Raw genomic sequence first — 22,856 nt, 5'->3', positions numbered from 1 at the left:
CTACAAACAGCACTTCAGTGTGTTTGAACACTCGTGCAAATCTCTCTCTGGCTGAGCTCCCCAGCAGAGGGATTTCTGGGTTAAAGGATACGTGCCCTCTTCATTCTGACACTGGCAGAAGGGCCAGGCCATCTGCCCGTGCACCAGCGGGGAGGGGGAGACCACGCCCCGCCAGATGCGGAGACCCTCCTTTCCCAACTGCCCATCCTCCTGGTCACTCTCAGCCTCTCAGCCTCCCTCGTGCCCGTCCCATCAGGTCCGACCTTGGCGTTTTCCTCATAGTTGCGGAGCTCCAGCAACAGGTTCTGTTTCTTCTGACTCAGCTCTCGGATCAGGTCCTGCTCTACGCTGATGTCCATGAGGTTGCCTCTCATCTCAGCCGTGCCCGGCAGGTAGCCCCGGACTGACAGGAGGGAAAAAAAAAAAAACCCACAGGACTGAGGGACAGCCCAGGCACAGCCAGGTCTTACTTTTAAGTCATCAGTGACCTAGTCTTAAAACCTAAGTTCTCATTTCCCCAACTCAGGTGAATTCTTTAGGACAAAAGGGTATCAACACAAACACTTTATGGTGAAATCTCCCGGGATTCTGACCCAATCAGACTGAGAAATCTGAATTCTCAAAGATCTCTCCTATCCCAATTTACTTTCTCCATCCACCGAGCAGCAGATTAACTGTTCGCAGCCATCCATCCGGTAATCTCCCTCCACCACACCAGCAATCGCAGATGAAAAGTTGTCCTTAAAGATGACCTCCCCAGTCCGGTCACTTCGAGCATCGACCTAAAAATAGAACAAGAACTTGAAAATAGCTTCTGCTCTAGGTTCTTAAAATGACACAAAAATTTCAAGTACAATCAGCTTTAGTCTAGAAGTTTTTAAGAGGGCTCCAAGGAGGGGACTTCCCTGGTGGCCTAGTGGTTAGGAATCCACCTTCCAGTGCAGGGGATGAGAGTTTGATCCCTGGTCAGGGAACTAAGATCCTACATGCCACTGGGCAACTAAGCCCTCTCGCCACAACTAGAGAGCCTGCACACGGCAGCGAAGGATTCCTCAAGCTGCAACTAAGACCAGATGCACCCAAATTAAAAAAAAAATTTTTTTTAATGAGTACTCCAAGGGGCTCCCTCTGTGTCTTCTCAATACATACCTATAACCAAGGGGCCAAGGGACCTCACTCAGCTCTGTTTTTCCTTAAAAGCTGTTTTACATACTGGCCTAGTATTTCATTTGGAGAAGTGGGTTGGCTGAGAGACAGTACTTTTAGAAAATATATAACACAGTGTGAAAGTCCAAACTTCCCAGGTTCGAATTCCAGCTTTGCCACTCACTACCTGTGGGATCTTGGGCAAACCTCTTTAACCATTCTGGACTTAGCTTCCTCATTTGGAGATCAACAATAAGAACATGAGGAAAATAACTGTATCTACACGTCAGGGTTGTAACAAGGTCTAAAAGGGTTAACGTGTTAAGCAGGTAGAACAGGGACTGGCACATAGAGGTATACAAGACGTATTAGCTCTAAATACAAATTTCACCTTTATTATATATAAATATATAAAATACATTACACCTAAAATTTTTATTTATTTGGCTGCGCTGTGTCTTAGCTGCAGCATGGGATCTAGTTCCCTGACCAGGGATCAAACCTGGCTCCCTGCATTGGGAGTGTGGAGTCTTAATCACTGTTCCACCAGGGAAGTCCCCATTTATATCTAAAGGTTGAGAAATGCCAAGCAAGCCCAGTCTCCCACCATCCACGCTTCTGGAATAGCCCTGTTCAAGGTCCCTTTGCCACGTGAGCTACTGAGATGCTGCAGAGAGCCCTACAATCATCCACATCGCTTCCCAGAGGAGTCAGATAAATGCATCACGGACCCTTCAGAAACGAGTGCACCACAAAACAACAGGGAAGGGTAACCACCTAAAGTGAGCTTTCATTCTAATCAAGAACACATGCATTATTGATGAAAGGCTGCTGCTGCTAAGTCGCTTCAGCCGTGTCCGACTCTGTGCAACCCCACAGACTGCAGCCTACCAGGCTCCTCCATCTATGAGATTCTCCAGGCAACAGTACTGGAGTGGGTTGCCATTGCTTCTCCATGATAAAAGGCTAGCTACAGAAAATCTAACAGAGCAAGCATCTCAGAGACCACTACTTCTGTCTTTTCATAAACAGCCTTTTGGGCACAATTTTGCAGTGAAAAACACACTAATTTAGGTCATAGCTTACTACCAGCTCCTACCCCTTGGCTGGAGAATACCATATGGATGCGATGAATAGCCTGTACTGACCAGAGTTCTTCACACATTAACAGAAGCCTTGAACTCAGACTGAACTGAACTTGCTTCATTCTAACTTCTCCATGGCCTTCAGCACTGTGCTTCTGTAATTTCTAGCAAATAAGTGGGTTAACTTGCTAACTAAGAAACAGGGCTACAAATCTGTTTTTCTGTGGATTTTCTATTCTTTTGCTTTATCAACATGAAAGTTTTGCCATGGAAAAAATGACCCTCCAACTCAACAAATGACCTACTAAAGAAAAAGTTAGTTGGCTAGTTGCATTTAAATTAAGTAATTTTGCACCTATGTTCACCCGGTGGATCTATATTCCTTTTAATGTTGTTTCTGTTGAGTGCAGACAACAAGTGTTCCACTTATATAATGAACTGTATAGTTTGCTTATCTTTTGTATGGCTTAGAACATACAAATTATGACTATGTAATAGAAATTTCTTAAAATTTTGAAAGCATTTAACTAGACAGACTTCAAGGTTTAGAGTCATATCTGAAGGTTACTTTAGATAACTTCTTAAGTAGTTTTCTAATTCTTGAATCAATCATAATAATTTATATTCCCCCAGAATAGGGTCCCCGTTTCTTAATAAGCAACTACACAGTCTTCCTCTGTAATTTTTAACACCTATACCAAAAACAAAACCAAGTGGAGAAGTAGGAACCAACGTAACAGTTTTTTAGAATCTGTTCTTCACACAGCACCAAAAGAAGGTTACAAGACACTGGCCAAAAGTGAAGAAAAATCAAAGAAGAAAAGCTAGAACTAGCTGATCTCCTTCAGGCAATCAGCACTGACAGATGAAAGAGCTAGGGCAAATGGTATCCACGGAGATCTGGCAGCTCCTTCAGCAGTTTCTAACAAGACAATCCTGACTTGCCAAGAGACTGTACAAAGTTCTGGTTTGAAGTTAAAAAAGGAAAGAAGCAAAAAAAAAAAAAAAAAAAATCCTAGTTTGAAGTTATAGCTTGGAAAACAATAACATAACTCTTTCCACTAATTCCAAGATTTTAGTCAAACTTGAAGATTTACCAGAAAAGAGCTACATACACCGTTCACTACTAGCTTACTAAAAATCCTTTATTTTACTTGCCTAGGCCTATGATCAACTTGATTGATTCCCATCCCTTTAAGTAAGGGAGTTAGACGTTCCCTGGAGATCTTCCCTCAAATAGGGCTTATAAACCGAAAGGACACTCACTCACTCTGCAGTGCTGATTACCAGAGCAGGAAGGAAAAATCTAGGAAGATTATGAAGTTAAATTTGAAAGCACAGCCAAGGAACTCAAGTGCATATTTTCGTGTTACAGTTTGGAGTCATACAGCCAATATAGCTCAGATAGTTATTACTTTAAATTATACTTGAACACTACTATTTAAACTTACCTTCCCCCAAAAAAATAAAAATAAAAAAAAAAATAAACTTACCTTCCCATTGGACCAACCAGTTATCAGTTCACACACTCCATCAGAGTTAAGGTCAAAAGCATGAATACTCATGGCATGATTTTTGGACTGAAAAGGAATTTCAATAATTAGTATAGAAGTCTCTCAATAAGTATAAAATGCTTGAATATCAGAGGCTATATCATACAAACTTTAATTCTCCAGTATCGGGCTGTTTTGTCATACACTCCAACGGTGCCATTGGAAAGGGCATAACCAAATCGACTGCCATACATGGGGCAAAGAGAGGTGATGATCTGCAAAAAAGAATGAAAAAGATAAAGTTCATTAAGGCTCAATTTAGTGCAAAGTGACTTTATAAAACTGCATACCTTGCTACAAGTGTGTTAAAATTAGGTTTAAATGCACTTCCAATCCATTAGTGGGGAATGTGTTCTTCTCTATGATCCATGTCCTCTATTTCAGATTTGGATCATAAGAATTAAAGTCACAAAGTTTACTGTTTTAGATGAAGCATATGTAGCAAATTTCAACAAATTATTTTTTTAAATAATAAAATCGAAAAATTAAGGAGGAAACAGACCACGTACACAAGATCTGGAATATGTAAAATTGATGTTATACACACTAGATCAAATATTTTAATGATTATTTCAATTTCCTTACCTTACAATATCCTACAATCTAAATTTTAAAAGGACGTATAAAATCCACAATTAATTATCTTTTAAGAGTATACTTTTCCAAGGTACAATTTACTGTTTACTAGAAGAAAACATGAGGAGAGGTGAGGAGATACACCTCGTCCAAGGTAAGGAATAGCGGCTGTGCTTTGCTGGAGCAACCGTGAAGATACCCCACGTCCAAGGTAAGAGAAACCCAAGTAAGACGGTAGGTGTTGCAAGAGGGCATCAGAGAGCAGACACAATGAAACCATAATCACAGAAAACTAGTCAATCTGATCACACGGACCACAGCCTTGTCTAACTCAATGAAACTAAGCCATGCTGTGTGGGGCCACCCGAGACAGACGGGTCATGGTGGAGAGGTCTGACAGAATGTGGCCCACTGGGGAAGGGAATGGCAAACCACTTCAGTATTCTTGCCTTGAGAACCCCATGAACAGTAGGAAAAGGCAAAATGATACGATACTGAAAGAGGAACTCCCCAGGTCAGTAGGTGCCCAATATGCTACTGGAGATCAATGGAGAAATAACTCCAGAAAGAATGAAGGGATGGAGCCAAAGCAAAAACAATACCCAGCTGTGGATGTGAATGGTGATAGAAACAAGGTCTGATGCTGTAAAGAGCAATATTGCATAGGAACCTGGAATGTTAGGTCCATGAATCAAGGCAAATTGGAAGTGGTCAAACAAGAGATGGCAGGAGTGAACGTCGACATTCTAGGAATCAGTGAACTAAAATGGACTGGAATGGGTGACTTTAACTCAGATGACCACTATATCTAAAACTGTGGGCAGGAATCCCTCAGAAGAAATGGAGTAGCCATCATGGTCAACAAAAGAGTCCGAAATGCAGTACTAGGATGCAATCTCAAAACGACAGAATGACCTCTGTTCATTTCCAAGGCAAACCATTCAATATCACAGTAATCCAAGTCTATGCCCCAACCAGTAATGCTGAAGAAGCTGAAGTTGAATGATTCTATGAAGACCTACAAGACCTTTTAGAACTAACGCCCAAAAAAGATGTCCTTTTCATTATAGGGGACTGGAATGCAAAAGTAGGAAGTCAAGAAACACCTGGAGTAACAGGCAAATTTGGCTTTGGAGTACAGAATGAAGCAGGGCAAAGACTGATAGAGTTTTGCCAAGAGAACACACTGGTCATAGCAAACACCCTCTTCCATCAACACAAGAGAAGACTCTACACATGGACATCACCAGAGGGTCAACACCGAAATCAGACTGATTACATTCTTTGCAGCCAAAGATGGAGAAGTTCTATACAGTCAGCAAAAACAAGACCGGGAGCTGACTGTGGCTCAGATTATGAACTCCTTATTGTCAAATTCAGACTTAAATTGAAGAAACTGGGGGAAACCACTAGACCATTCAGGTATGACCTAAATCAAATCCCTTATGATTACACAGAGGAAGTGAGAAATAGATTTAAGGGACTAGATCTGATAGAGTGCCTGATGAACTATGGACGGAGGTTCGTGACATTGTACAGGAGACAGGGATCAAGACCATCCCTGGAAAAGAAATGCAAAAAAGCAAAATGGCTGTCTGGGGAGGCCTTACAAATAGCTGTGAAAAGAAGAGAGGTAAAAAGCAAAGGAGAAAAGGAAAGATATAAGCATCTGAATGCAGAGTTCCAAAGAATAGCAAGAAGAGATAAGAAAGCCTTCCTCAGCGATCAATGCAAAGAAATGGAGGAAAACAACAGAATGGGAAAGACTAGAGATCTCTTCAAGAAAATCAGAGATACCAAGGGAACATTTCATGCAAAGATGGGCTTGATAAAGGACAGAAATGGTCTAGACCTAACAGAAGCAGAAGATACTAAGAAGAGGTGGCAAGAATACACAGAACTATACAAAAAAGAGCTTCATGACCCAGATAATCATGATGGTATAATCACTCACCTAGAGCCAGACATCCTGGAAGTGAAGTCAAGTGGGCCTTGGAAAGCATCACTACGAACAAAGCTAGTGGAGGTGATGGAATCCCAGTTGAGCTCTTTCAAATCCTGAAAGATGATGCTGTGAAAGTGCTGCACTCAAGATGCCAGCAAATTTGGAAAACTCAACAGTGGCCACAGGACTGGAAAAGGTCAGTTTTCATTCCAATTCCAAAGAAAGGCAATGCCAAAGAATGCTCAAACTACCGCACAATTGCACTCATCTCACATGCTAGTAAAGTAATGCTCAAAATTCTCCAAGCCAGGCTTCAGCAATACGTGAACCATGAATTCCAGATGTTCAAGCTGGTTTTAGAAAAAGCAGAGGAACCAGAGATCAAACTGCCAACATCCTCTGGATCATGGAAAAAAGCAAGAGAGTTCCAGAAAAACATCTATTTCTGCTTTATTGACTATGCCAAAGCCTTTGACTGTGTGGATCACAATAAACTGTGGAAAATTCTGAAAGAGATGGGAATACCAGACCACCTAACCTGCCTCTTGAGAAATCTGTATGCAGGTCAGGAAGCAACAGTTAGAACTGAACATGGAACAACAGACTGGTTCCAAATAGGAAAAGGAGTACGTCAAGGCTATATATTGTCACCCTGCTCATTTAACTTACATGCAGAGTTCATCATGAGAAATGCTGGGCTGGAAGAAGCACAAGGTGGAATCAAGATTGCCGGGAGAAATATCAATCACCTCAGATAGGCAGATGAGACCACCCTTATGGCAAAAAGTGAAGAGGAACTAAAAAGCCTCTTGATGAAAGTGAAAGAGGAGAGTGAAAAAGTTGGCTTAAAGCTCAACATTCAGAAAACGAAGATCATGGCATCTGGTCCCATCACTTCATGGGAAATAGATGGGGAAACAGTGTCAGACTTTATTTTGGGGGGCTCCAAAATCACTGCAGATGGTGACTGCAGCCATGAAATTAAAACATGCTTACTCCTTGGAAGGAAAGTTATGACCAACGTAGATAGCATATTCAAAAGCAGAGACATTACTTTGCCAACAAAGGTCTGTCTAGTCAAGGCTATGGTTTTTCCAGTGGTCATGTATGGATGTGAGAGTTGGACTGTGAAGAAAGCTGAGCACCAAAGAACTGATGCTTTTGAACTGTGGTATTGGAGAAGACTCTTGAGAGTCCCTTGGACTGCAAGGAGATCCAAGCAGTCCATTCTGAAGGAGATCAGCCCTGGGATTTCTTTGGAAGGAATGATGCTAAAGCTGAAGCTCCAGTACTTTGGACACGTCATGCAAAGAATTGACTTATTGGAAAAGACTCTGATGCTGGGAGGGATTAGGGGTAGGAGAAGGGGACGACAGAGGATGAGATGGCTGGATGGCATCACTGACTCAATGAACATGAGTCTGAGTGAACTCCAGGAGTTGGTGATGAACAGGGAGGCCTGGCGTGCTATGATTCATTGGGTTGCAAAGAGTCGGACATGACTGAGCGGCTGAAGTGAACTGAGAAGAAAACATAATCCTTTAAAAAGCAAAATCCCAGAATACCATGGATTTGTACATATCTAACAATATACAGAGTGCATATGTTATACTGGAGTATTAACAGGACTGTGAAGAGGATTTAACACAGTTAAGAGAATTTACAATTACAATTTACAAAATCTACAGTTTTAGATACTGAACAAAATTGTCCTTAAAAGTTAAAGCCACAGTTTAAAGATATCTATGACCCTGCAGATCTACTTTCTAATTCTGACTAATGTAAGAGATAATAAAAAGTAAACTGTATAAAGTAGAGAATAGCTATGTAATTTCTTCTACACCTACAGCTTTTCTATAAAGCCACCCACTTCACTCAACTCTGAATACAAAGTGCCATGTGGGACTCCAGAATTATTTAGCTCAAGGCATTCTTTTGGCAGTACTCTTCACAATTTCGCTGATGTGCAAAAACAGATGTGAACTCAGAGCAAAATCAAACCAAGAGGACAAGAAAATGGCCCTGAAATGAACAATCTTATACAGTCCCCATTTTCCTAAATTTAGCCCCAGTTTCCCTAGATCCCTTAGTCCTTTATAAGGTCACTAGTTTCTTCTTTTGTGGACTAGAGGATCAACAGGCATGTCAAATTCCTCGCCATTATTTCATGTTCTCCTGCCCTTTTCTAGGATTTAGGAAAAAAGTGTTTCACAGAATGTACTCCTCTCGCATCTAGTATTGACAATCAACAGAAATCCAACAAAACCTCAGCGATTCCTAAAATGGGAAAAGATTTACTATGAATTTAAATGAAAGGGAAACGGTAGTGCAGAACCCAGCACCTACAGGCAATTCTCAAGCTGGCAATCCCCTTCAACAATCTAATGAAAGCGAAGGACCATCTCTCTAGAAAAGCAGGCATGAAACGCAGCCAGGTACACAAAATTGCCAGATGGACACACACCTTCAGCCACGCTCTGCTTTGGGCACTCACTTCTCCCCTCCATTTTCCTCTACCACAACCGTCAGCTTACAAGCATAAAAAATGTGAGTACATAAGAAGTAGAGTCAGATTAAGGAAAAAGCTACAGTAAAAGTGAAGAAGTGAAGTCATTCAGTCGTGTCCGACTCTTTGCAGCCTCATGGACTGTAGCCTACGACACTCCTCTGTCCATGGGATTTTCCAGGCAAGGTACTGGAGCAGGTTGCCATTTCCTTCTCCAGCGGATCTTCCCGACCCAGGGATCAAATCTGGGTCTCCCACATTGTAGGCAGACGCTTTACCATCTGAGCCACAAGGGAAGTCCACAGTAAAGGTAAACCCTTCAGAATCACGGATAACACTTTACATATGAATATACACGTTTTGCTTTTTGGTCTTCCTTTTGCAGGCAGGGGAACAGAAGCCTGATGTTCCTAAACAGCTTTTGTAGGCAAAGAGAACCAAGGATGAGTTCTCCTCCCAAGGGGAGCTCTCAGGCTGTTGCCTTCAATCTTTTCCGATACAGCCTCCCAAACAACGGCTGATTGATTTCTGCACAATACCACCATTTCGATCTCTAAGACTTTCTTCTGTTGTTTTTCTTTTCTGTCCATTTACAGGGTTCCCAAGCCAATGCTCCTTTATTTCCGTCTCCTTCCTTAATTTCAGTTCAGTTCAGTTTAGTCGCTCAGTCGTGTCCGACTCTTTGCGACCCCATGAATCGCAGCACGCCAGGCCTCCCTGTCCATCACCAGCTCCCGGAATTCACCCAAACTCATGTCCATTGAGTCAGTGATGCCATCCAGCCATCTCATCCTCTGTCGTCCCCTTCTCCTCCTGCCCCTAATCCCTCCCAGCATCAGTCTTTTCCAATGAGTCAATTCTTTGCATGAGGTGGTCAAAGTACTGGAGTTTCAGCTTTAGCATCATTCCTTCCAAAGAAATCCCAGGGCTGATCTCCTTTAGAATGGACTGGTTGGATCTCCCTGCAGTCCAAGGGACTCTCAAGAGTCTTCTCCAACACCACAGTTCAAAAGCATCAATTCTTCGGCGCTCAGCTTTCTTCACAGTCCAACTCTCACATCCATCCATGACCACTGGAAAAACCATAGCCTTGACTAGACAGACCTTTGTTGGCAAAGTAATGTCTCTGCTTTTGAATATGCTATCTAAGTTGGTCATAACTTTCCTTCCAAGGAGTAAGCGTCTTTTAATTTCATGGCTGCAGTCACCATCTGCAGTGATTATGGAGCCCCAAAAAATAAAGTCTGACACTGTTTCCACTGTTTCCCCATCTACTTCCCATGAAGTGATGGGACCAGATGCCATGATCTTTGTTTTCTGAACATTGAGCTTTAAGCCAACTTTTTCACTCTCCTCTTTCACTTTCATCAAGAGGCTTTTTAGTTCCTCTTCACTTTCTGCCATAAAGGTGGTGTCATCTGCCTGAGGTTATTGATATTTCTCCTTAATTTAGAATATCCTAATTATCTTTTTGGTTTCCATCTTGCCCAATCCTGGAAAACCAGCAAAAATAAATATCCTAAGAATACCAAACCATAGGGATAAGGGCAGTCTTTAGACACTGTTTAGATAATTCTTTCAGAAACATTTCCGTTTGAATTACATGAGTAATTCTAATCACAAAGAAACTAGTCAAGTTCTCTGACATCTAGTTTTTAAGTCTACCAACAGAAATGTGCCTAAGAAGTACTTAATCTGAATGAAGAGAAAAACTCTAAAACCCTCATATACACAGTTCATTCAATATTCAATCCCATTTAATACACATGATAAGAAGCAGGAGGACCTGACCATGCCACTTAATAGCCATGAGCTTTTGAGAGTAACTTCACAAAGAAATGTAACATGTTCCCTCATCTGTAAAAGGAGAACTACTGATTCCTTCATAATTGTGCTGCTGTTGGATTAAATGAGTAGCTCATGTAAATAACTTAGAACAGTGTCTAGCATACATCAGGTACACAATAAATGGTTGCCATTGTTGTTATTATTATACAATAGCTCACTAAAAGAAATACCTTTTTGTGCTGCATAATTTTTGTCTAATCAGTGTTTTCAAAATATATCTAATTTTTTCATTGGAGTACAACTGCTTTATAATTAGTCTCTGCTGTACAACAATGTGACTGAGCTGGATATATACATATATGCTCTCCCTCTAGAGCCTCCCTCCCACCTCCCCATCCCTCTGGGTCATTAGAGAGCACTGAGTCAAAATATATCTTGATATAGGATATTTAAAGGCTTCTTTCTCTGTAACGTACTGCTCTATTTAATCCCCACAGTCTTTACCATAAAACTGGGTAGTGAAATGTCCCAGCACTCTCATTTTATGCTACATTTAACTATGCTAATCTGTCAAGGTTATCACGATTCTGAGGTGGTGCTTACCTCTGTTTCTGACATTTCTGCCACAATCTCATCTTCTTTGAAAACTCGGATATCAAAATCCTCAGATCCAACAAGAAGCTGAAAGGGGAAAAAAAAAAATCAGGCATATTTAGTTCAGTAAGTGAAGACAGCAAAATTTCCATAAATAAAACAAAAAAATTGCATGATACTCTGTATGCTACTAGAGGCACCCAGGAATTCCAACTTCTCGGTGATAGATGTTCAGAAAGGATCCTTCCAATGAGAAGGTCACGAGTTGGTCAGTGAAGAAACAGTGGTTACTACATTGGTCCTGCCACGTGGGCACCTCCCACCAGAACAAGTTCTTTCACCAGGCACCTGGTTCAGCATCTGTCTGCCTGCAGGTGGAAGCCCTGCTTCAAAAGCCAGAGCCCAGTATCTGCAGACAGTCGGAGGTTAAGTCAATGTCCAACACAGTGCTTCACTGGCTGCTCAAGAGGTTAACTTCTAGAGAAACCACTAGAGTAATTTAAAAAGCTAAAAGCCAATCTCTAAAACGTCCAGATTCCTGAAAAAGTTGGCCAAAACTGACAAGTACGTACTAATATGATTTTAAAACATTGGAATTAAGTTATAAGACTGTGAATGAGACTGTGCTCCCAACAACTCTTCTGCCCTCTCCCCCATCAGGGGTCTTTGAAATATGGTCTTGATCTCTGTATTTGACAAACATAAATGAATTACTGTTCAAAAGAGACGAGAAAGACAAATGAGGCCAATTAGTTCATCATTCAGGCAACAGAACAGCAAAATCAACCATGAGAAGCTAACACTTCTCTCAAAGCTAAGCTCACTGTCCTGGGGAAATGTATGTACTCAGCTAAGCCGTACACACAAGAGAAGGGTCTCCTCCCCCACATACCTCTTTCTTCCCATCACCATCAAAGTCACACAAGGCCAAGGAGTGAACATTATCTCCAGTCACCTGAAAATAAAACCCAAGTCATTACTACGCCATTTCTTTTCACTTAATCCAAACATAGGAGCTACATGAAAGACAGGACAAAATAAACCATGAATTCAAAATTCACGTTACTCACATCCTTTTTTTGATGTATAAAATTATAAATACTGTTTTATTTTGTTTCCATTATTCATTACTGTCCGTGGTTAAACAAACAAGCAAACAAGACCTAAAGAGCATTAAAAAGGTAAAAATGTTTAAGAGTACTAAAGAGAGTATTTCGTTCTTCATACCGTCCAGAAGACATCATTTCCTTCATGATTGAAACCCTGCAGAGCACAATTTCCACCAATAATTGCAAGAGGGGAGGTAATGTCTCCCAACATCCCCAGCACAATTGCATTGGCCCCATCTGCTACCTAAGAAGAAAAACAGAAGAGACAAACCCTCAGACACAATGCTGCACAGGCACACTGGAGGTAAGTACATCCTTTTTATCTGGAAATTCAAAGGCTTCTGTCATCATTTCTGAGAAGCCACCAGGTCTCCTGAGAAGCAAGCCAGAGCTGCCCATCGAGGACAGTGTCTGTGGCTAACATGGCTTACGCAAGGATGAGCACTGACTCAGGACAAACTCAGGCCCTTGGTCTCTCACACTAACCTGCTATGAAAACCTACTCTAAGACCCCAGGCTCTCTTGGACCACCGAGTTCTAGAGGCCAAATTCTCAGAGAATCAGACTTATGCCATTAAAACACCCAAACTTTTGTAATCTATTTTAACCACTTTAGATGGAAATCTAGTAATACTGATTAATCAGTTCTCTTACTACTGCTCATTTTCACTTGTAAGTACTAAAACTACAAGCACCTATAGACCCACCATTCCGAACTAGTACATGTCTCAGACTTCTTGAATAAAGTACATAAGCACAATTTGATGAAAATGTTTTAAAACTGATTGTGGTGAAGGTTACACAATTCTCTGAATAAACTGAAAACTGCTGGACTGTATGCTTTAAATAGGTGAACCGTACGGTATGTGAATTATATCTTAATCAATCTGTTATAGAAAAAAGGTAAAAGATTACATGTCTATACCATGATCCCATTTTGTAAACAAAGAATTCACTCACAAATACTAAGTAAAAAGTCAGGATAAATCCATCAAGAGTTAAGTGTTATTTCCAAATGAAGACATTATGGGTGATTATTTTTATATAATGAATATGGACTATCCTGTGTATAAGACTGTACTGAGTATTAAAGTTGCAGCAGGCTGAGGATGGCAGGCTATGTGAGTGCTTCTGGAAACGGCTAGACTAAACTTCAATGCAAAGCTGCCAGGAGACCTGTTTGCTGGCTTTCTGGCTGCTGGCTGAATTTTTAATGATGAATCTTGACAGATGAACGTATCGACAGATAACTCTGTTGTTTTTCAGTCGCTAAGTCGTTTCCAACTCTTTGGCAACCCCACGGACTGTAACCTGCCAGGCTTCTCTGTCCATGGGATTTCCCAGGCAAGAATACTGGGGTGGGTTGCCATATCCTTCTCCGAGGGATCTTCCCGACCCAGGGATCGAACCCGCACCTCCAGCGTTGGCAGGTGGGTTCCTTACCACTGAGCCACCAGGGAAGCTATCAACAGATAATACCTCCTGAAAGATAATCTGGAGAATCACCAAATGATTACCAACCATGACCAAATAAGTAAGTGTCAAGAAGATGTAAATAGCAAAACGTGCATTTTTAACTACACTACAAAAGCCACATAATAAACCCAAATAAATGTCTGATCTCTTTCAAGCGTTAAAAAAAATAAAAAACCAGTGGACGTTAACGGGAAGTGGGAGTTTTATGGTCATAAAGGGATATACTTGCCTCTCTGTAGAACAAATCTGAATTATTGTAGACATCATAAGCCAACAGATTGGTCTGTGTTCCCACTAAAAGAGCATCATAGCCAAGTTCAGGGTTCAGTACTCCTGCGGTCAGGCAGCTGACTGTCTGGTTAATGTTAAGAAGTGAAACATCTGACTCCAGGGGGCTCTGGAGGACCCTGGGTGCACCGAGATGCTGGCTCCGTGAATGAGGGTTGTGAATAAAAACCTACAAGAAGAAAGTTAATTACATCCCCTTAACATTAAAAAAAATGCAAAATTAACATATATTTTTATTAAAAGGCTCAGGTTATTAACAGATTACCAATGTTAACAAGAAGGGATTTAATCATCCACCAAACTTAAAAACACCCATACACAGTTCTGTGCATGGCTGGCTTTCAATCACTTCAAACTGTGGAAATCCAATGGCTCTCAGCCTTGTAAAGACCAAAATAATGGCCAAGATCTAGTTGTCACTTCCCAGGGCAGCTTACATACAACCAATCGGCAGGACGTTCAAGCACTCTTACAAATCAGCCTTTTCCTATAGGAAGTTGCTATCAGTTACAATGAGATTGCGCACACACACAAAGATTAGAGAAAACTGAGTAATAAACACTTCATTATCTTTCATCCCAACACCTAACAAATTCACTTCCTAACCCTTAAAACTGATCACTAGTAAATCTTATAATCCTAAGGGTCACACAAAGCAAGCTTCTTGAAGGCTTTCATAGTCTATACAAGTAGACAGAATTAATTAAGTCAAAGTTAATTAATCTAGCAGTTTCAACTATCACAAATATAATCATCTGAGTGTCCCTACAAATCTTTAAATTTCCCTAGGCTTCGTATGTAAAAGGAGGTTTAGACTAGAAGAAACATTCTCAAGAGGGGCAATGTTGCTCCCAAGATGGGTAACTGGGTTTGGGGTGGGGGGGATCTGAGACATTAGGCCACAGATATACAGTATAGAAATTTCATTAGGGAAATTTTCATTTTCTGAAAAAAAAAAAAAAAAAAAGATGAGAAACTAGAGATCCCTTAAGCCCCCATGTAGTTCTAAAACTTGCTAATTTCATTTTACTTATTTATTTTTGGCTGTGCCAAGTCTCTGTTGCTGCGAGCAGGCTTTTCCCCCAGTTGCCGTGAACAGGGGCTGCTCTCTCGCAGCAGGGCGCAGGCTTCTCCTTGTGGCGGCTTCTCTTGTTGCGGAGCACGGGAACTATGGTTCGTGGCCTTCGGCAGCTGTGGCCCCCAGGCTTGAGAGCACAGGCTCAACAGTTGTGGTTCACGGGCTTAGTTGCTCTGAGAAAATTTTCTAATTTTAAATGAGCATTTCAACTCTTCGGTGTAAATCTGTAACCCAGAGAGGCTGGTTTGGTTGCTCGCCACTCAAAAGGCTAATACCCAAGAGACAAGTGTTGGTGGGAAAGGAAATTTTGCTTTATTCAAGACGCCAGCAACCTGGGAAGAAGGTGGACTAACATCCTAAGACCATCTTCAAGTTGCCAGATAGGAGAGAAAAGTTTTAAAGGCAATGTGGGCAGGAGGGGGCCGCAGGGCATCTGAGCAGCTTGCACACAACTCCTGGACTGGTTGGCATCAAGGGGAGGTTTTAAGCCTCACCTGTCTTCTAGTTTCAACCCAGTCTGGGGTCTATATGCTCATGATCAGCAGTTTCCAACTGGTAGGGGTCTGCTCCCTGTATAAACAACTTAGGAATGTGTGCCAGACCCTCACAGCTTTCAGGGAACTGGGAGTTTGGTAATTCTATCGTCCAAACTGTTGCCAGTGTCCCAGCTCAAAAGCTTGTTTCTACACCTTCACATTCCTAAACATTAACACTTGAGCCAGCCTTCTGAGACTCAAGGGAGGCCTGGGAGACTAAAGCTTTTCAACAAACAAGAAGTAGAGGACAAGGCTGGTTGGGAGGGGGCTGTCCCAGGAAGGCCCACTAGGGTCCAGCTTGGTTACAGTCTCCCCTTTCCTCTGATACTCCTCAAGCCTGAGGGTGTGGAACAAGAAAGGAAATAAGAGTTCTGGATAGAGAAGCTAATCATAAACTCAGTAGAGGAACTCAGTTTTAGGGGACTCGGTTTTACATCCAAGCAGGATTAATTTTAAATTATTATCTAAGCAAGGTAACCTGTTCAACAAAAGATAATTTTTACAAGGCTTATTAGATTTAGATGTTCATTGACAGACAACTGGATAAAGAAGTTGCGGTGCATATATACAATGGAATACTACTCAGCCGTAAAAAGGAACAAATTTTAAGTCAGCTGAACAAAGGTGGATGAACCTAGAGTCTGTCATACAGGGTGAAGTAAGTCAGAAAGAGAAAAACATATATCATATATAAAAGCATACTTATGGAAACTAAAAAATGGAACTGATGAACCTATTTGCAGGGCAGGAATAGAGACGCAGACATAGAGAACACAGTGGGGGAAGGAGGAGGTGGCAGGAACTGAGACAGCAGCATTGAGACATATACATCACCATATGTAAAACAGACAGCTGGGGGAAGTCGCTGTGTAACACAGCAAGCTGAACCTGAGGCTCTGTGACAACCTAGAGGGGTGGGATGGGTGAGGCGGGGAGTGGAAGGGAGGTTCAAGAGGGAGGGGATATATGTATACATATGGCTGATTCACGTTGTTTGCAGCAGAAACAAACACAACCTTGGAAAGCAATTATCCTCCGATTAAAAATAAATTTAAAAAAAAGACTGATGAGAAACCTACAGAAAAGGTGTGTAGCTACTGACTACTGTGTTCACATTCTCATTTGTGTAATACTTCACAACATGCTTTTATCAACATTACTGCCTTTAGTCCTCTGGATAGGCAGAAGAGGTCAGAGGGGTTACGGCCTTTCCTTTCCCAAGGTCTCACCACCGATAAGTGACAGGAGACACAAGCCTGGTGTCAGGCTCCAGTCATCTCCAGCCATATCTTACTTCCTTTCATAATAGTTCGGAACAAAAGAATTCTTACTGAGTCTTCTAGTAATTAGAAAGGCTGAAAAAGAATAGCAAGAAAAATAACCTGTGGACTTCACGTTCATTGTTATTGGGATGAAAGGAGTTTGAGCTTTGCTGCCAGAGTCCCAGGCGTCTGGTTCCTCCCTAGTCCCCTCCCGCGGAAATCAGTGCCCAGGAGACTCATCTGGCCACAGGCTCAGTCACTGCCAGGGCCTTTATGCAGGGCTCCCCTGGTGGCCCAGGGGCAAAGAATCTGCCTGCCAATACCAGAGACCCACGAGACTCGAGTTTGATCCCTGGGTTGGGAAGATCCCCTGGAGGAGGAAATGCCAACCCACTCCTGTATTCTTGCTTAGAAAATTCCATGGACAGACGTGCCTGATGGGGTCCATGAGGTCACCAAGAGTCAGACACAACTGAGCACACACGCACACACACACGCACGCGCGCACACACACACACACAGTGCCTTCAAGCCAAAGAACTGGCTGTAGTTTACACGTTTGTTCTAGCTGAGGGGGTGCTGCTGCAATATATATTCTATGGTGAGAGGAAACATGTCCCCAGATGAACTATGTTCATCCTGCAAGAAACCCCTTTTCAAAATATCCTTGCTCAGGTGCAGAGACCAGATCTCAATAAGTCAGCCCCACCTTCACAACAGAGTCCCACAGAAAATGACAAAATCCTGTTTCTAAAGACATGGGCCCCCACAGTCAAGGAAGGCTTCAGTCTTACCGGAGACATTTGTTTTTAAAGGAAATTATATTTTTGTGTGTTGTTTGGATCATAAAATGGTGCCAATTTGTGTTTTTTTAAGTCTAAAGATCAGGTCAGAACTTCTCAGATCTGTTTTTGAAGTTCTGAATATAAAGTATCTGATTAGAGACCACAGGAACGCCCATCTCTCCCTTTCTCCCCCGTCTTCAGAAGCTGACCTAGATTAAGGTGCCCCTGCCTCCCTCTCTAGGCCACATTCTAATGAAAGGGTTTCCAGAGAAGCCTGCTTCTACTCCCTGCATCTCTGTTGCAGCACCACCCCAGTAATCCTTCATCGAAGACATAAGCCAAATCCCAGTCACCCACTTTATCAAAAACCAAGGTCTCTGCTGTGGCCTATGAGGCCCTATATGATCCAGCTACCGGCCACCTCACTGCCTCCCTCAATCCATTCCAGTCCCAGAAGCCTTCCTGTGTTTCTGGAACACACCAAGTATACCCTCTACCTCAAAGCCCGTGTGTACTTGCTGATACACTTAACTCCACCTCTCTGCAGGGGCTTGTTTCATTTCCTTCAAACCTCTGCTCCACAGTTATCATATCAGAAGCCTACCTGATCACCCTGTCTAGAACAGCCATTACCCCTCTGCAGACTGTGTGTATCTGTTAACTATCTGGCTTGTTCTCTCAAATGTAACCTCCAAGGGAATGGACAGAAGTGTTAACGGCTCAGTCGTGTCCAACTCTTTGCAGCCCCATGGACCATAGCCGGCCAGGCTCCTCTGTCCATGGGATTTCCCAGGCAAGAATACTGGAGTGGGTTCCCACTTCCTTCTCCAGTGGCTCTTCCTGACCCTGGAATCGAACTCATGTCTCCTGTGTCTCCTGCACTGGGCGGCGGGTTCTTTACCACTAGCGCCACCTGGGAATAAAGCCAGTAAGACTTGTCTGTCACTTTCACCCTTGTAGCTGCAGAGTTAAGAACAGTGCCCAGCACACAGCAAGCCCTCAGTAAACTCAGGGCTGAGCTAATGTCAATGGGAACTTTTCAGCCCATTTATGTAGCTGCTGTGTACCTACAGAAAAACCAATAGGAATTTCTTTCTGGTATTTGTCAGTGTCTCCTCACATTATCACAGCTAACATTAGTGCAAGGCTCTATGCTAAGTGCTTTCCTCCATTATACAACTTAATTGAAATGAATCACTACGTTTTAATTGATGTATCCCAAGGCGGAGCAAATGAGAAAACACATATTGGAGGTGGAAGTGTCTTGAAAACTATAAATCATTATATAAATGTCAACTTGTTAAATCCAAGCTGGGTCAGAGAACAGGCGCTCTAATCTCATTTCTACCACTTTCCAGTTGAGCAACCTCAAACATTGCTTTGAACCTCTCTGAACCATTATTTCTAATCAGTAAAGTGGGAGTAATAAAAAGAAAATAACAGCTAACAATTAGTGACTACTGCCTATATGCCAAGAGCATAACACATAGTAACTTACTTAATCCTCTTAACAACTCTATGTGGTAGATACTATTAAGCACCTTGCCCAAGGTCATGAAATCAGTAGGTACCAAAGCCAGGATCTACCACACCTGTGCTATGCTACATCAGTTGGCAATTTAGCAAGGACGCTGAGATAATTAATGTAATAAGGCTTTGTAACTGTTAGCAGTCATTAAGCTTGGCGTCACTGTATTCCATGTTTTTCGGGCATTCCTCCATCAGCACATAGTGCCCTGATTTGCCCTGTCTGTTGTCCCTCTGGACCAGAAGCTTTCTGAAAATACGGACTCCAGCTTTATCTCTGAATCCCCAAGATCTAGTACAAAGAAGGTGTTCAGTAAGTCTGGTGAGATGTTGAATGACCGTATCTTTTTCGTCTCCGCGACGCCCACACTTTGCACAGCACAGGGTACACAGTAAGCCCCTAATAGGTACTTAGTGAATAAATTACAGGAAGAGACATGAATGTACATGGATAAAGATCAAAGGAGCAATTTGAATCATTTAAGTCAGAGATATCTATTCTTTTTTTTCCTGCCGTAGAGTTGTTTGCCTCTAAGAGGCAGTCTGAGATGGTAGGACGTTCCCAGCGAAGGGCAGAGGCTCTGGGCTTGAATCTGGGGTCCTCCATTACTGCTAACCCTGACCAAGGCCTTCCCTGCAGGGGACTTCTCTTCTCTATGCTCCCTATCTGTAAAGAGACTGCAACATCATCCGAGTCTAAGAGCCTGAAGACAAGTTAACTGTTCAGAAGGGCCGTTCCGCTTTGTTATTCAGGATTTCTGCTCAGAACCGAGAGCTGGCTAGACTACCGACCCGTTGCCTGGCAACCCTGGCTGGGGGCGGGGTCTGAGAATGAGCTGTGGGATTGCCAGGACTCGGCCCGCGGAAGTCGCGGGGACTCCCGGGGCCCGGGCCCCGTGCGGGTGGGAATGGGTGGGAGCGGTTACCTTGCCCGCTTGGGTAGCGGCCGCCAGGCACGGGTGAGTCCCGTCGTAGCGCCCTACGGCCACCATGCGGGGGCTGATTTTGTGGCGCAGTTTCAGGGTGAACACGGGCTGCAGCATGTTGGCGGCGGTTCAAGAGAAGAGGGCTAGTGGCCCGAGACCGGCGCTGCGGACCCGGCCTCAGCGAGGCGTTGAGAGGCGCGGAGACCGGACCGGACCGGTCTGGCTACATCAGGCGAGGCGGGAAACTGATGCGATCTTGACTCGGACCTCAGGCCGCGAGCTCTTTCTGCGGCTGCGCAGGCCCGCCCACCGAGTTCTGCCGCTGCGCGGTCGGGCCTCAAGCGCTGCTGAGGCTGGACTTGGGTCTCGCGGGTGGGGTCTTGCCATTTTCCTGCGGTAGTTTACCAGCGTTGGGTTCCACTCAACTACGGGCCTACCGTGGCGGTGTTTGATCCATCGCACCCCTGGGGCTTCTTATTCTAGCAGCACCACAACCAAGCTGCCCAACTGTTGCAGCCTACATTTATTTCTATCCACTCCATTCCAAGGGCTTATTCAATAAATGTACCTTGAATGTGTGTGTTAGTCGCTCAGGCGTGTCCGACTCCTTGCGACCCTATGGACTGTAGCCCGCCAAGCTCCTCTGTCCATGAAATTCTCTAGGCAAGAAATACTGGAGTGGGTAGCCATTCGCTTCTCCAGGGGATCTTCCCCAGCCAGGGATCGAATCCGCATCTCTTGCATTGCAGGCAGATTACCTTCTGAGCCACCCGGGAAGTCCAAGGGGGCGACTAGCATCACCGACTCAATGAACAGGAGTTTGAGCAAACTCCGGGAGACAGTGAAGGACAGGCAAGCCTGGCTCACTGCAGTCCTTGGGGTCACAAAGAGTTGGACATGATTTAGTGACTGGACGACAAAAATGCCTTGAATATCTACACTTCTTACTTTAGCTGTTATGTTGATGCCCACAGTAATTACTTAATATATCAATCCTCTGGGGGGGAAAATCATACTTTAAACTCTCATCTTTAAGTAGTTCTTTATCAATTTCTTAGCATTCATTCAGACATTTATTTTTTGAGACTTTACTATGTTTACAGAGGATGAGATGGTTGGATGGCATCACCGATTCAATGGACAAGAGTTTGAGTAAACTCTGGGAGTTGGTGATAGACAGGGAGGCCTGGTGTGCTGCAATCCATGGGGTCGCAAAAAGTTGGACAAGATTGAGCGACTGAACTGAACTATGTGTCAGGCCCTATTCTAGAAGTAGAGATATGGCAGTAAACATAAGACAAACCTCCCGTCTCCTGAAGCTGACATACAAGTCAGAGGAGACAAACACTAAATGAGAAATACATGTGGGAAGTCTTTTGGTGGTAAGTGGTAAAGAGGAAAGAGAGATGGAAGTTTGGAGAAAGTGCAATTTTAAGTAAGGTAGTAGGGAGACTTCCCTGGTAGTTTAGTGGTTAAGAATTTGCCTGCCAGTGCAGGGAACATGGGTTCTATTCCTGGTCCAGGAAGATTCCACATGCCATGGGGCGACTAAGCCTGTGTGCCACGACTACTGAGCCTGCACACCTAGAGCCCACGCCCTGCAACGACAGAAGCCATCGGAATGAGAAGCCTGTGAACTGCAACTAGGGAAAGTGAAAGTTGCTCAGTCATGTCCCACTCTTTGCGATCTCATGGACTGTAGCCTGCCAGCTTCCCATGCCCATGGAATTCTCCAGGCCAGAGTACTGGAGTGGGCAGCCATTCCCTTCTCCAGGGGTTCTTCCCAACCCAGGGATTGAACCCAGGTCTCCCTTATTGCAGGTGGGTTCTATACCATCTGAGCCACCAAGAAAGCAACAGAGAGTAGCAGAGAGTAACCCACAATCACTGCAACTAGAGAAAGCCCATGCACCACAACAAGGACCCAGCCAGCCAAAATAAATAATTTTTTAAAATATGGTGGTAGGGAAGAGACCTCACTGAGAAAGTGACATTCAGGCAAGAATCTAAAAGGGAATCGGTTTTGAGGAAGTGTGTTTCAACAGAGGAAATTCAGGTGCAAAGACACTAAGGGATCGCTCTGGCTGACTTCTGAAAATAAACATTTAAGGCTGAGGGATGAGATGAGTGGGAACCAACAGAGGAGACTGAGAAGGAAGCTAAGTGAAGAGAATGTTGCCAGGAGGAGGAATATCACTGTGTCAGATGTTGAAGGTAGGTCTTGAAAGATGGGCTCTAGAATATTCTTGATATTTGCATTTTGCAATTATAGCTGTTCAAATGAGCATCTTTTTTCAAGCCTATGGGGGATGTCCATGACTAGTTGTAATCTCTTTGGGAGATAATGTCTAAAGACTAAATTTGAGGGCCTTGATGGAATGTAGGGCCTTCCTCATAGCTCAGTTGGTAAAGAATCCGCCTGCAATGCAGGAGACCCCAATTCGATTCCTGAGTCAGGTAGATCCCCTGGAGAAGTGATAGGCTACCCACTCCAGTATTCTTGGGCTTCCCTGGTGTCTCAACTGGTGAAGAATCCGCCTGCAATGCAGGAGACCTGGGTTCAATCCCTGGGTTGGGAAGATATCCTGGAGAAGGAAATGGCAACTCATTCCAGTACCCTTGCCTGGAAAGTCCCATGGATGGAGGAGCCTGGTTGACTACAGTCCATGGGATTAC

General features: G+C 43.3%; 1 protein-coding gene across 1 annotated transcript in view; it reads right to left on the bottom strand.

The window, feature by feature from the left end:
• Positions 1-20,498, bottom strand: part of BBS2 (Bardet-Biedl syndrome 2) — a 29,312-nt gene extending 8,814 nt beyond the window's left edge. Inside the window, exons 1-9 of the mRNA XM_069549875.1 lie at positions 20,181-20,498; positions 14,008-14,235; positions 12,421-12,546; positions 12,086-12,148; positions 11,203-11,280; positions 3,895-3,999; positions 3,725-3,811; positions 647-782; positions 264-403 (exon numbers count right to left, since the gene is read on the bottom strand). Of these exons, the coding sequence (XP_069405976.1) occupies positions 264-403; positions 647-782; positions 3,725-3,811; positions 3,895-3,999; positions 11,203-11,280; positions 12,086-12,148; positions 12,421-12,546; positions 14,008-14,235; positions 20,181-20,297 (1,080 nt within the window). The 5' untranslated portion in view covers positions 20,298-20,498. The remainder of the gene's footprint in view (positions 1-263; positions 404-646; positions 783-3,724; positions 3,812-3,894; positions 4,000-11,202; positions 11,281-12,085; positions 12,149-12,420; positions 12,547-14,007; positions 14,236-20,180) is intronic.
• Between the last annotated feature and the right edge of the window lie 2,358 nt (positions 20,499-22,856).

The sequence above is a fragment of the Ovis canadensis genome, chromosome 14 (genome assembly GCF_042477335.2).
Source record: "Ovis canadensis isolate MfBH-ARS-UI-01 breed Bighorn chromosome 14, ARS-UI_OviCan_v2, whole genome shotgun sequence".
Taxonomy (NCBI): domain Eukaryota; kingdom Metazoa; phylum Chordata; class Mammalia; order Artiodactyla; family Bovidae; genus Ovis; species Ovis canadensis.
This window is presented reverse-complemented; position numbering and strand designations above follow the sequence as displayed.